At 47.4% G+C, this 12736-nt stretch overlaps 1 protein-coding gene across 1 annotated transcript; it reads right to left on the reverse strand.

Moving 5' to 3' along the window:
- Nucleotides 1-3929: 3929 nt before the first annotated feature.
- On the reverse strand, nucleotides 3930-12712 carry GID4 (GID complex subunit 4 homolog). Its single transcript, XM_073648481.1, has 6 exons — nucleotides 12400-12712; nucleotides 10477-10536; nucleotides 9152-9259; nucleotides 8975-9076; nucleotides 8755-8885; nucleotides 3930-4638 (listed from the first exon to the last, which is right to left on the reverse strand). The coding sequence occupies exons 1-6, from the start codon at nucleotides 12574-12576 to the stop codon at nucleotides 4575-4577; spliced, it is 642 nt and encodes a 213-aa protein (XP_073504582.1). The 5' UTR covers nucleotides 12577-12712; the 3' UTR covers nucleotides 3930-4574.
- Nucleotides 12713-12736: the final 24 nt, after the last annotated feature.

Consider the following 12736-nt stretch of genomic DNA (forward strand, 5'->3'; position numbering starts at 1 on the left):
CCATTCCTGGAGTGTTTTCCAGCATGAAGCAGCTCCATAATTTACAAAAGAAGTAAATGAAAAGGCTTAACTAAACCCCAAACACTTCCAAGAGCTTTTGATGTGTTTTTGCTGCCATAAAAATGCTAATGTTTTATTCATTGCTTAACAGGTTTCAAAAAAATGGGGGAAAAAAGGACTCCTCAAAAACATAAATAAAACATTTCACAATTTTTATTTTTGCGGATTGTTTGGAGCAGAAACTGAACGGAAAGTGAGAAGATTTGAGAGTTGCCTCTAAGTGGCGTTGCGCACACGGAGTATTTCAAGAAGATTTTGGAGCAGAAACGGAGTAGAAATTCTTCCAATTCCGCAAAACTATTCAAAAACTTGGGAGGTTTTGCTCAGTTTCCTGCAAAACAAAAAATAACTCGGCAAATAGACTCTGGATGCATATAGGCAGTTTCTGCTCTGAAAATTCTGTGTGCACATGGACTTAAGGATTTTGGAGAATTTCTGCTAAAAAAAAAAAAACTAACTCATCGTGAACATAACATTATGGTACGTGCACAATGAGTTTTTGCAGCGGATCCTCTCCAAAATCCTCCTCTAAAACTTCTTCCAATTCATTTATATGGCAAATTCACTTTGCCGTTAATAGGAGTTTTGTGAACTTTTTTATCCTTAAGGGAACCTGGTTAAAAAAACAAAACAAACAGGGTAGATCACTTTTTTTGTAGCGGATACTGATGGAAACCTCTCCAAACTAGGCATTATCCAATCAAAAGGCTGCAAAGAACAATTCAGGGGAAAAAACTCTTCCAAAACCTCTTCAAGAAACGCTTCTAGAAAAAAAACATTTTTACCAAAAACTCCCTTTCTGCTTGAAAAACTTTTTCGAAAGCTTCAGTTTTTGACCACCTCTAAAAAATTTTTTGAAGCAGTTGAAAATGACTTTCCGCTTCAGAAAATGTTCCTTCTTTTGGGAGTTTTATATTTCCTGATGCAATTTTGAAGCATTTTTGGGAGAGTTTTTTTTTTCCGGAGATGTTTTTTGAAGCCTTTTGATTGGATAGTGCTTATTTTGGAGCAGTTTTGTATCAGGATCCAAAAAGTGACATGCACTTTATTTTTTACAAAACAAACGTTTTTTCAAAGCTTGGAAGGGTGGGAAAAAAAGTGCTGAACCGAGTAGGAAGAGTCAAGTATTAATTAGGCACTTTTCATGCATTTTTTTTTTTTTAAAGCAGATCTGCTTAAAAAAAAACCTGAAAAAAAATTCACGGACATGTCATGATATATCCGTTAACTAGAACCCATATTAGGGCCGGATTTGGATTTCCGAGTGATGGTCCTTGTACAGACCATGGTTTCCGGACCGGCCGCGAATCTCCTGATCAGAACAGTCTCATCTGTGTATACCTCAGACGTTTTACCCTAAGTTAGACATAGGCCAAAATCACAGTGTGAACACAGATGAAGGGTGAGCATAATAATACAGGAAAACCTCTGGAAAAACACAGATTAAAACATTGTGTGCACATGAAGTTAAGGCATTTCTACGTATTAAGGTACAGCCCCATACGAACGTGAATTTCTGTTACGGAAATGCTGCAGGTTTCTTGCAGAAAATCCACAGAGTAACATTTCTTTATGCACTATGTGAAAGTTTCTCACAGGTATTACTGTAATATGCAGCAGTAAATCAGCCCTGCGTGCACACGCCCTATTCACACAGAAGAGTTTGGATATATCACGGCATTGGGTGGTTATGTTCTTTACAGGGGAAGCAGAACGCTTGATGGTTCAGAGCTAGAAAAGGTCTACTGGAATAATAGTATTAGGGCCTGTTCACACTTACTATATTTTCCGCTGCTGATTATTCTGCAGATTTGCAGCAAATCTGAATCAAAGCTCACAAGTTCCACCTGGAAATGCAATTATATGCTGCAGATTTAGGGTACATTCACATGGATGCAAGATTTTAGCAGCAAATCCATACCAAGATTTTCGGACATAGAAACAGGCTGAAAAACTCAAATTTTCAGCATTTGGATGAGTTTTCTTAAAATCTAATCCACATTTTTGGTACCATAATACAAAACAGATTTTCCCTCATGGAGTATATGGCAAAAAAGCAGTCATGTGTAACTAACTGGAGATGTGTTTTTTTTTTTGTTTTTTTCGGTGGAGGTCAAAACCAACAAGTTTTCTAGTGGAAATAGCCTCAGGAAATGCCCCTTCTTTGGGGAGTTTTTTGTCTTGGGGAAAGTTTTTTTTCCCGCTGAAACATTATTTTTGCTTGGAGAGGGCCTAGTTTGGAGCAGCTTCCACCAGGAAAATTACATGCATTTTTTCTCTCAACCGTTTTTCAAAACCAGGAAAAAATTTTTTTTCTCTTAGGCCACGTTCAGTATTTGGTCAGTATTTTAGCGAAAATCAGGAGTGGAACAATCAGAGAAAAAGTATAATAGAATCACGTCACCACTTCTACATTTTTAACCCTTTCTGGTTTTGGATTACACATACTGATATAAAATACAGACCGTGTGAATGTGACCTACAGGCTGAAAACCTGTAAGGTAGCTTCACAATGCATTTTTGAAGCGATTTTACAGGTAATTTTTGAAAGATCCACTCAAAATAGCCCTCATAATCTTAGAGGTTCTTAAGACACCCTGAACCCAAGTGTCTTTGCAGAGTTTTCGTAGCAAAACCTTCAAGTTTTTGGAGGAGAATTTAGAGTTTCTGCTCCAAAACCTTCTCTAAAAACAACCATCCATGTGTACATACCCTAAGGCTATGTGCACACTATCGTTTAGATGCCACCAGGAGACGCAGGTTCCTGAAGGGGTTTGGCCATTCTTGCAGCGTTTTTTCCTCTATTCTCTGAAGCAGCCCAAAGAATGATCGGGTCGGTTCTTTTTGACCGCTTTAAAGCTTTCCGAGCCCTGCAGCGGTTAAAAGAAGTGACATGAGCTGGAACGTGTGCACAGCAGTGTCGTTTTGACATTGCTGTGCATTATGTTTAGTTTATGGGGCGCTCTTTTTTTGAGGTCGGAAAACGCAGTGTGCACACAGCCTAACAATTAAAACCTTCACCCAAAAGTGCACAGCTGCCATTTCATTTGAGAAACTGTGCAAAGGCCCAGCCATGACCTCGTCCCGTCCCTTTCCAGGCTGATCAAACCTCCTCCCATTATCGATTTTTTTTTATTATTTTTTCTTTATTGTGCATTTGCTGCAATGAAATATCAAATCGGTTCTTGTGCTCCAGTTGCTGCCAGAACTCAATGCATTGCGATGTGCCCTAGTGCAAGAGATGCTCTAGATTTAACCCTACATTAACCTGGCAGCATTCTGTTCCACTCTATGGTATATTATATTATATATAAAAAAAAAATAAAATAAAATAAAAAATTTGACTTCTCCATCCATTCTAATAGGTGTAAATGACACATTGAAGCATCAAGTCAGCAGTGTAACAGCAAGAGTTTTTTTTTTTTGATGGGGAATTAAAAAAAAAAAAATGAACGCGTTTCTCAATAAATGTGCAGCGACTGTGGAATAGACGAGAAGTCTGAAGCTTTTTGCGGAGAATCAGAGAGAAAAGCCAGCCACGCTTTAATCCATGAAACATAGCAAGTACGACAACAACTCCAAAACAGGCTCCTCGCGAAAAAAAAAAAAAAAAAATAGAAAAAAAAATGGTCACTTGCATCAACAGTCCGCCTTGCCGCTGGTCATTTTTCTTAGCTGTGGTGAGCACAGTCTGCCAGCCGGTGGCGCTGTTCCCACACTTAGCACTCAAACCCTTGAGAAGCCCGGATATACAGAATTCATTAAAATGAGACTGAACAAGCAAGGGGTGCAATGCGTCTCCGTCACCCGTTTAAGTATACCCTGGAAAAATAGGCCGCCGCAAAATACGGAACTGAAACTTCAGCAGCTCGGTTGGCTCTCAGGAGGCATCCATAGAATTTTTTTTTATACTTTGATTAAATATATGTGTATTTATAATATATATTTATAGATATATATATATAAAAAAAAAATCTGACATTTCCCATTTTCAATGTGAAAACGGAAAAATGTATTGCAGTCCGGAAAACATTTCCTTTTTGACATTGGGACCGGAGGACGGGGTGGAGGGGAAAGATTTGTTGTTAATTGATATTAGGAATAGGGGTAGATCCCCCCCCCCCATAGATGGAGTGTGACGCTCATATATTCAGGGGTGTTTCAGCAGCACCCCCTCCCCCATTCTACATGTGTCCACGAGGGGGTGTAATAATCCATGTTCTGGTCCAATTGAACGTATTTAGGCAAAAGGGGTCCGTGTTATTCATGGAGGGATAAAGCTGGAGGCGCAGTAATGTCAAGCAGGAAAAAAAAAAAAAGAACAAACAAGAAAACCCAGCGGATTAAAATAAAAACTGCGCACAGAGTGGATGCCGCTGCACGCGTCATTGCTTTAACACTCATACATTCTTCTCAGAGTCTCTCGGACAGTTCGGAAACGGCAGGTTTCGGTGCGGACAGCTCCGCTCTGTCGGTACGGCGGTGGTGATAACGGCGGCGAGGTCGGGCTCCTGTCACCGGAATTCGTAGATGGGTGCACTGTGTTCTGGGACATGCGTCAGGTTTAAGGACTGATACCTGCAAGGAAACAAGATGCTTTTAAAAGCTTTATTTAGAGGTTGCCCAAGCCTATTGCTTTGCACAGCAGAGGGTTCATTACAGTTTTTTCCAATCTGCACGCTCCAATCATAAAGTGATGTCATATCACCTGCATTATGTGATGGGAGGACGTCTGTATTACAGAGCCCACGGTATTATACCACCATACTCACTGGTACATGCTCTTCCTCTGCTTGCTGTATATGCCGCCATCTAATGCTCTGCTTTCCTGATTCAACTCACTGGTAGATTTCTCTGCTTGATATTTATGCTTTATCTGTCCCTTTCCACTCAATACTCACATATGTCTGTCCTTTCCCAACTGTAGACTTTAGAGGTGCTAAACTGCAGAGCCTGCAGAGTCCTAGCCCTGTCTTTGATCACCCAGCCATCTCCTGGTGAGATGACCAGCTGCTAATTTAGCCACAAGCAGCTCCCACAATGCCCCTCACCTGATAGTTTAGTGTGCCCTATATATTTAGAAGCTCCTTAAGGGGTGCACGCATGCTGGGTTGTGGACGCGTCTTCTTGTGCATAGTGGCTTCGGAGATAAGTGGCAGTTATTTCAGAGGCTGTTAGTCAGGGCAGGAGTCAGGTAACCAACACTTTGATCACTTACTCTCTTTTAACTATGTTTCTGTTAGCTCTCACTTTTTCCTCTATTGTCCTCCACTTTCTAGTAACCCCTCAAATTCCTACACCTAGTAAGGAACTCTTCATCTCTCCCTCCATCCTCCCTATTCATCTCACCTCCTTCTCTGAATTATTCCCCAACATTCAATCCTGGACTCCAAACACAGACAGCCACCTCATGCTCTCTCCTACTCCCACCTGCTAACACTTTCTCTGCTCCTCCTCACTGCTGGAGATATCTCTCCAAATCCTGGTCCTCCTCGCCATATCCCCACAGTTACTTCTTCCTCCTATCCACGACCTTCCACAAACTGTCGCAACCCTTCTAACCTCATACCCATCCAACTAATCCCCACTTCCTCAGTTGCTCTAACAGGAGCTCTATGGAACGCTCGCTCCATCTGCAACAAACTTTCCTACATCCACGACCTTTTCATTACTAACAAACTTTCCTTCCTTGCTATCACAGAAACATGGCTCACCCCCTCTGACACAGCCTCCCCAGCTGCACTTTCATATGGTGGATTCCACCTTTCCCACACCCCCCGCCCCAACGGCAAACATGGTGGAGGCATAGATTTTCTCCTGTCAGATACCTGCGCTTTCACCCAAATATCACTGCCACCCTCTGTTACACTCCCCTCTTTTGAGGTGCACTGTGTGCGCATCTATTCCCCCTCTGACCTCCAACTGGCCGTCATTTACCAACCCCCAGGGCTAGCCCCCACTTTCGTAGACCACTTCACCGCCAGGCTGCTTCACTTCCTTTCCACTGACATCTCCACTATCATAATGGGTGACTTCAACATCCCCATTGACACTTCCCACTCGTCTGTCTCTAAGCTTCTATCCCTCACTTCCTCCTTCGGCCTTGCTCAATGGTCTTCGGCAGCTACTCATAAAGATGGCCACACACTGGACCTCATCTTCACCCGCCTCTGTTCCCTATCTAACCTCTCTAACTCACCTCTCCCTCTCTCTGACCATAACCTCACATTCTCTACCCTCTCCTCTCCAGGTGCACAATCCCCACTCCACAAACTTACACACACTCGCAGAAACCTTAAACACCTTGACCTACACTCACTCTCTGAATCCCTTCTTCCTCTTACAGACATAAATTCCCTACACAATGCAGATGTTGCTGCCGCTTCATATAACACCACAATAGCTGCAGCTCTCGACTCGATCGCCCCTCTCACACATACCAAATCTCGCACAATCAACAGGCAACCCTGGCACACCAAACTTACTAAAGATCTGCGACGGGCCTCCAGGGTTGCGGAGAGGAGATGGAAAAGGTCTCACTCCATCGAGCACTTCATCGCATTCAAACAATCCCTCACTATTTTCAAGTCCGCACTCACTACAGCAAAACAAACCTACTTCTCATCTCTCATATCCTACCTGTCTCACAACCCTAAACAGCTATTTAACACTTTCAATTCTCTCCTTCGTCCCCCCGCGCCTCCTCCCTCTTCTCTCATCTCAGCCGAAGACTTTGCTTCATTCTTCAAGCAGAAGATTGACACCATCAGACAAAGCTTTTGCCTAAAGCCCGCACAACCCCTCCTCATATCTACTCAACCCTCCTCCTCCAAACCCCACTTTTCCACCATTACAGAAGGTCAAGTCTCCTCTTCACTCTCCAAATCATACCTCACCACCTGCAAACTTGACCCAATCCCATCCCACCTCATCCCTAACCTTACCACTGTCTTCATCCCAACCCTAACCCATCTCTTCAACCTGTCACTAACCGGTGTCTTCCCCTTATGTTTCAAACACGCTGCAATCACACCCATCCTCAAAAAGCCCTCCCTTGACCCATCCTCTCTGACTAGCTACCACCCCATATCACTTCTCCCCTTTGCCTCAAAACTACTAGAACATGTCCACCTTGAACTGTCCTCCCACCTTTCCTCCTGTTCCCTCTTCGACTGCCTGTAATCTGGCTTCCGACCGCATCACTTGACTGAAACTGCCCTGACCAAAGTCACCAACGACCTACTAACTGCCAAATCCAAGCGACACTACTCCATCCTCCTCCTTCTGGACCTGTCATCTGTCTTCGACACAGTGGACCATTCCCTCTTACTACAGATTCTCTCATCTCTTGGCATCACGGACTTGGCCCTATCTTGGATCTCCTCATACTTAACAGACAGGACATTCAGCGTCTCCCACTCATGCACCACCTCCTCATCTCGCCCCCTATCTGTCGGTGTCCCCCAAGGTTCAGTTCTAGGACCTCTGCTCTTCTCCATCTACACCTTTGGCCTGGGACAGCTCATAAGAGTCTCATGGCTTTCGGTATCACCTCTATGCTGATGACACACAGATCTACTTTTCTGGACCTGATATCTCCTCCCTACTAACCAAAATCCCACAATGTCTGTCCGCCATCTCATCCTTCTTCTCTGCCAGATTTCTAAAACTCAACATGGATAAAACAGAGTTCATCATCTTTCCACCCTCTCATTCATATCTCCCATCTGACCTAGCCATCAACGTCAATGGCTGTTCACTCTCCCCAGTCCCGCAGGCTCGCTGCCTTGGGGTAACCCTGGACTCTGGTCTCTCCTTCAAACCACATATCCAAGCCCTTTCCACTTCCTGCCGACTCCAACTCAAAAATATCTCCCGGATCCGTGCATTCCTCAGCAAAGACTCTGCAAAAACACTAGTACATGCCCTCATCATCTCCCGCCTCGACTACTGCAAGCTCCTGCTCTGTGGCCTCCCTTCCAGCACTCTTGCGCCCCTCCAATCTCTCCTAAACTCTGCTGCCCGACTAATCCACCTGTCCCCCCGCTATTCCCCGACCTCTCCTCTCTGTCAATCTCTTCACTGGCTCCTCATTACCCAGAGACTCCAGTTCAAAACCCTAACCATGGCATACAAAGCCATCCACCACCTGTCTCCTCCATACATCTGTGACCTAGTCTCCCGGTACTTACCTGCACGCAACCTCCGATCCTCACAAGATCTCCTGCTCTACTCCCCTCTTATCTCCTCTTCCCACAATCGCATACAAGATTTCTCCCGTGCATCCGCCCTACTCTGGAACTCTCTACCCCAACACATCAGACTCTCACGGACCATGGAAGCCTTCAAAAGAAACCTGAAGACCTACCTCTTCCGACAAGCCTACAACCTGCAGTAACCACCGCTCCACCACATTACTGCACAACAAGCTCTACCCCCACCTACTGTATCCCACCCATCCCTTGTAGAATGTGAGCCCTCGCGGGCAGGGTCCTCGCTCCTCCTGTACCAGTAGCCGACTCGTTTTGTTAAGATTATGTAAATGTTTTTGCTATGTATATCCCTATCACATGTAAAGCGCCATGGAATAAATGGCGTTATAATAATTAATAATAATACAGTGCCAAGAGCAATAAAACACTGCCCTCTGGTGGTGGAAATTACTATTTTTTTTTTTTGTTTTGCAGCGCTCACCATTCTGAGCTCCGGTGATAATAGTAACCCTCTATGGATGCTGCCGACTTCTGGAAGCAAATGTAGTAGAAGCCGGCAAAGGAAGCGCCGCTGATGTCTTTGATTGTGTGATCGGGCACCAGGAACTGTTCCTGCAGAGGAGAGAAACCATGTAAACCCTAAATGCCATCCGGGGTCCACAATCTGCGTGTTTCTCCCTTTAAGAGGCGAGGAAACGCACCTTCCACCTCATGAAGACGTAATCGCTGGCTTTCAGCTCCTCGAATCCAAAGTCATCGGAGTTAAAGGTTTTGGCGTACTGGTAGAAAGCCTGGAACTTCCCCTGTGTGGAGAGACGAGGGGTCAGCGCCCAGAGGGACAGAATACGAGAGGCGGAGAGCGGCCGGCCCACACTCACCCAGTGCTTCCTGTCCACGTCCTCATCTGCGTCCCACTTTCTCGTTAGGAAAGGATGTTTTCTACTGATTATCTCCCCTTCAAAGAAGGTGGTGAGGGTCGGGTATTCCTAAAAAGATGAAGGAGGGGAATACATCATATTCTATAGGTAGAAGCTGTAATACCTGAAAATGGGAAAGAGGAGGCTTCTCGCTCAGCCGGGGGCAGAATGGCAGTACAGGTGTGACCCTCTCCATTCACTTCTATGGGAATTCTGAGACTTGCCAGGCCAGCATGCTCCCATAGGGGTGACCAGAGTCGAGCGTGGAGACCACCTCCTTATTCCTGGAGGTCCTGTGCTAAAGATTAGAAAAGTAGGATCCGCAAGAAATATCTGAAATGGGAATAGCCCTTTAAAAAGGGACTGTGCAGTCACAGAGGTGGAGGACTGATGAGGGGCAGAGTAGAGATCCAGCGCCTAGGGCGGCAGGACCGTGCATTATGTGGTCGACCGACCTTACAGCTTCCCTTGCAGTACCTGTGCTACTTCTTATTAGGGGGGTGGCCCAGATGGCAGGGTCACAGCTGTGCCCACTAAAAAGTCTCCTAAAATACACACACGGGGAAGGAGGAAAAAGGCAAAGTCTATGGGGTCGCTGATCTACATTGTGCCCCTGTTTTTATTACAAATCCGGTATTTGGCCTCCAGACTTCGAGCTGCTCTTGTCCTGGGGGGATAAATGGGGCACGTCACCTCTAAATACCCCACAGCACATGAGAAGGGGACGACGGGGAAACCCAACTAAGTTAAAGGGTTTTTCTGACCTGTAGGGTCCACGGCAGGGTGTCAGTAATGGGGGGCTTATCCTACCTGAAGGGTGTCAGTAATGGGGGGGGGGCGCTTATCCTACCTGTAGGGTGTCAGTAATGGGGGGGGGGGGGCTTATCCTACCTGTAGGGTGTCAGTAATGGGGGGGGGGGGGGGGGGGGGGCTTATCCTACCTGTAGGGTGTCAGTAATGGGGGGGGGCTTATCCTACCTGTAGGGTGTCAGTAATGGGGGGGGGGCTTATCCTACCTGTAGGGTGTCAGTAATGGGGGGGGCTTATCCTACCTGTAGGGTGTCAGTAATGGGGGGGGGCTTATCCTACCTGTAGGGTGTCAGTAATGGGGGGGGGGGCTTATCCTACCTGTAGGGTGTCAGTAATGGGGGGGCTTATCCTACCTGTAGGGTGTCAGTAATGGGGGGGCTTATCCTACCTGTAGGGTGTCAGTAATGGGGGGGGCTTATCCTACCTGTAGGGTGTCAGTAATGGGGGGGGCTTATCCTACCTGGTGGATCACTCACCTCAGTAAGGCCTTTTATCTTCAAGTATCCACACAAATAAGCATTTTCCATGTCCACGTGCTAAGGAGCAGAAAGACGTTTAATAGCACCTGAGCTCCTATGACAACACATCCTGTCCCTAGGAACACAGTATTATCATAGGGGCGCTGCATCCCAAACTCAACAGTACCCTAATAAAGAGTCAGCGACCTATCAGAGGCTCAGCGACTCTAATGTCACACTCCCGCTAAGAGACATACACAGGAGGCGGACAGGAATAATTGGCTTTTTTCCTTTGATATCCAAGCAGTTAGTGACTCGACACTGCGGTAGGTCACCGCCAGATGGAGCCGCTGCCAAGTGCTGGGACTGGAGGGGTCAGGAGACACCAGCAGGGCGGCACCGCGGGAGACTCGCTGGGACGTCACAGCCAGAGATAGAGACTTTGTGTTTCCTTCTGTCATCTGCTCCAAGACCTCTGCTTGCTGTAAGTGAATTAGATTTATTTTCCACCTATAATTGCGGATTTGTTACAGTTTTATCTAGTATAAACCATCCTCCATGAGATCACATCAACCTACTCTACGTTACAATGTATCAGCCTGAAGGTCTACATTGGATACAACTGTAACAACCCCACAGCTGTGAGAACACAAAGTACACATTACTCCTTGCATTCAGGAAATGACTGCTACACCAGTGATTGGCTGCAGCGATCAGGTGATGGATAGAAGAGCATCATCAGAGTGGCTCCAATAGATTTATAGGGGCACGAGATGTTTATGCAGTAATGCCCGGAGTCATGGAATTTCGGAGGTTCCTGCAGATTGTGGCTTCCATTCATGTACAAGCAGAAATCTTGAAAATGATGAAGAACCGAAATTAGAAACAAGTTAAAAAGTTGCAGAAAAAAAAAAAAGTTGCTGCCTCCAGTAGAGCATTCACTCTGAACTTCTGTTACAGTGTATCAGTCACATGCGGATTCTGCAGGACTCGGGCGGCTGATAGTCTGCTGTGACCTCGGAGTATATTTATCATTACAATGTAGCAGAGAATCGGTGTGAGGACAGCGGGGGCCACACGAGGACACGAGCAGCCATGTCGGTCCATGAAACTGCCCAGAGAAGGCTCCTCGCCCTGTGGGGGGCAGTATACACATACTTTGGAGGATGGAGGGGGTGACCTGCCAGGCAAGATCCCCCAAAGATCAGAGGAGTCTGGCAGCCGCTTATCTCCTTGCAGCCATAGATACAACTGTTCTGCCCTGAGATCTCTGCAGCCCGGGCACAGGAAGGCATTGCTGCTGGGAGCACCTGGATTATGGTGGTGATGGCAGGTGAAGACCCCCTGGTCGTGAACCCGATAACACATCAAGGAATTGCTAGTTCTGCAATGGAGGCGACAACTAGGGGGCAAGCTGTGCAGTCGCCAACCAAGGAAGGTGGGGGGAGACCACAAGGGCGCAAGATAGAAAGGGAGGGTAAGTAACCATGGTGCAAAATAAGAGGTAGGAGCAGAAAAAGCAGGCAGGATGCGTGCTGGGACCCCCCTTCTTGGACGAGCCGGGACCCCCTTTCCCTGGAAGAGCACCAGGACCCCCCCCAATGGAAGAGCACCGAGGCCTCCCCCCGCAATGGACTAAAGGGGACCCCCTCAATGGAAGAGCGCCAAGACCCCCTTTCTTGGACCAGCCGGGGACCCCCCACCCAATGGAAGAGCGCCGCGACCCCCCCTTCTTGGACCAGCCGGGGACCCCCCCCCAAAAGGAAGAGCGCCGAGACCCCCCCTTCTTGGACCAGCAGGGGACCCCCCACCCAATGGAAGAGCGCCGCGACCCCCCCTTCTTGGACCAGCCGGGGACCCCCCCCCCCAAAAGGAAGAGCGCCGAGACCTAGCTGGTGTCCGGCCCCTCAGTGCCGGAGGGGCCGGCAGCCCCCCGCTCACCTGCAGGACCACCTCCACATCGTATGAGTTGCCTTTGCTCTTCTGGTGCCCCCTGAACTTGGAGCCGCTGTACAGCAGGGTGGTGGCCACCCCGGGCTGCTGCGTGTTGATGGGAGGTGGCGGGATAAGGGACGAGGAGCCGGAGGCCGTGCTGCTAGCCTCGGTTCGGACCGGCATATCCAGGGCCGGCCCCCCTGCCGCTGGGCACAGCTCGTCCCGCAGGGCTCGGCCGTTTCTCCGCTCCCGGCCTGAGCGCCTAGGCCTCTTCACCACTGAGCGCGGCGATTGGCCGAGTGACGCCCCGCCCACACTCTCACCAGCGCTACGATTGGTCGAG

The sequence above is a fragment of the Phyllobates terribilis genome, unplaced genomic scaffold (genome assembly GCF_046119375.1).
Source record: "Phyllobates terribilis strain yellow unplaced genomic scaffold, ASM4611937v1 Scaffold_9__5_contigs__length_417890890, whole genome shotgun sequence".
In the NCBI taxonomy this organism is placed as follows: Eukaryota; Metazoa; Chordata; class Amphibia; order Anura; family Dendrobatidae; genus Phyllobates; species Phyllobates terribilis.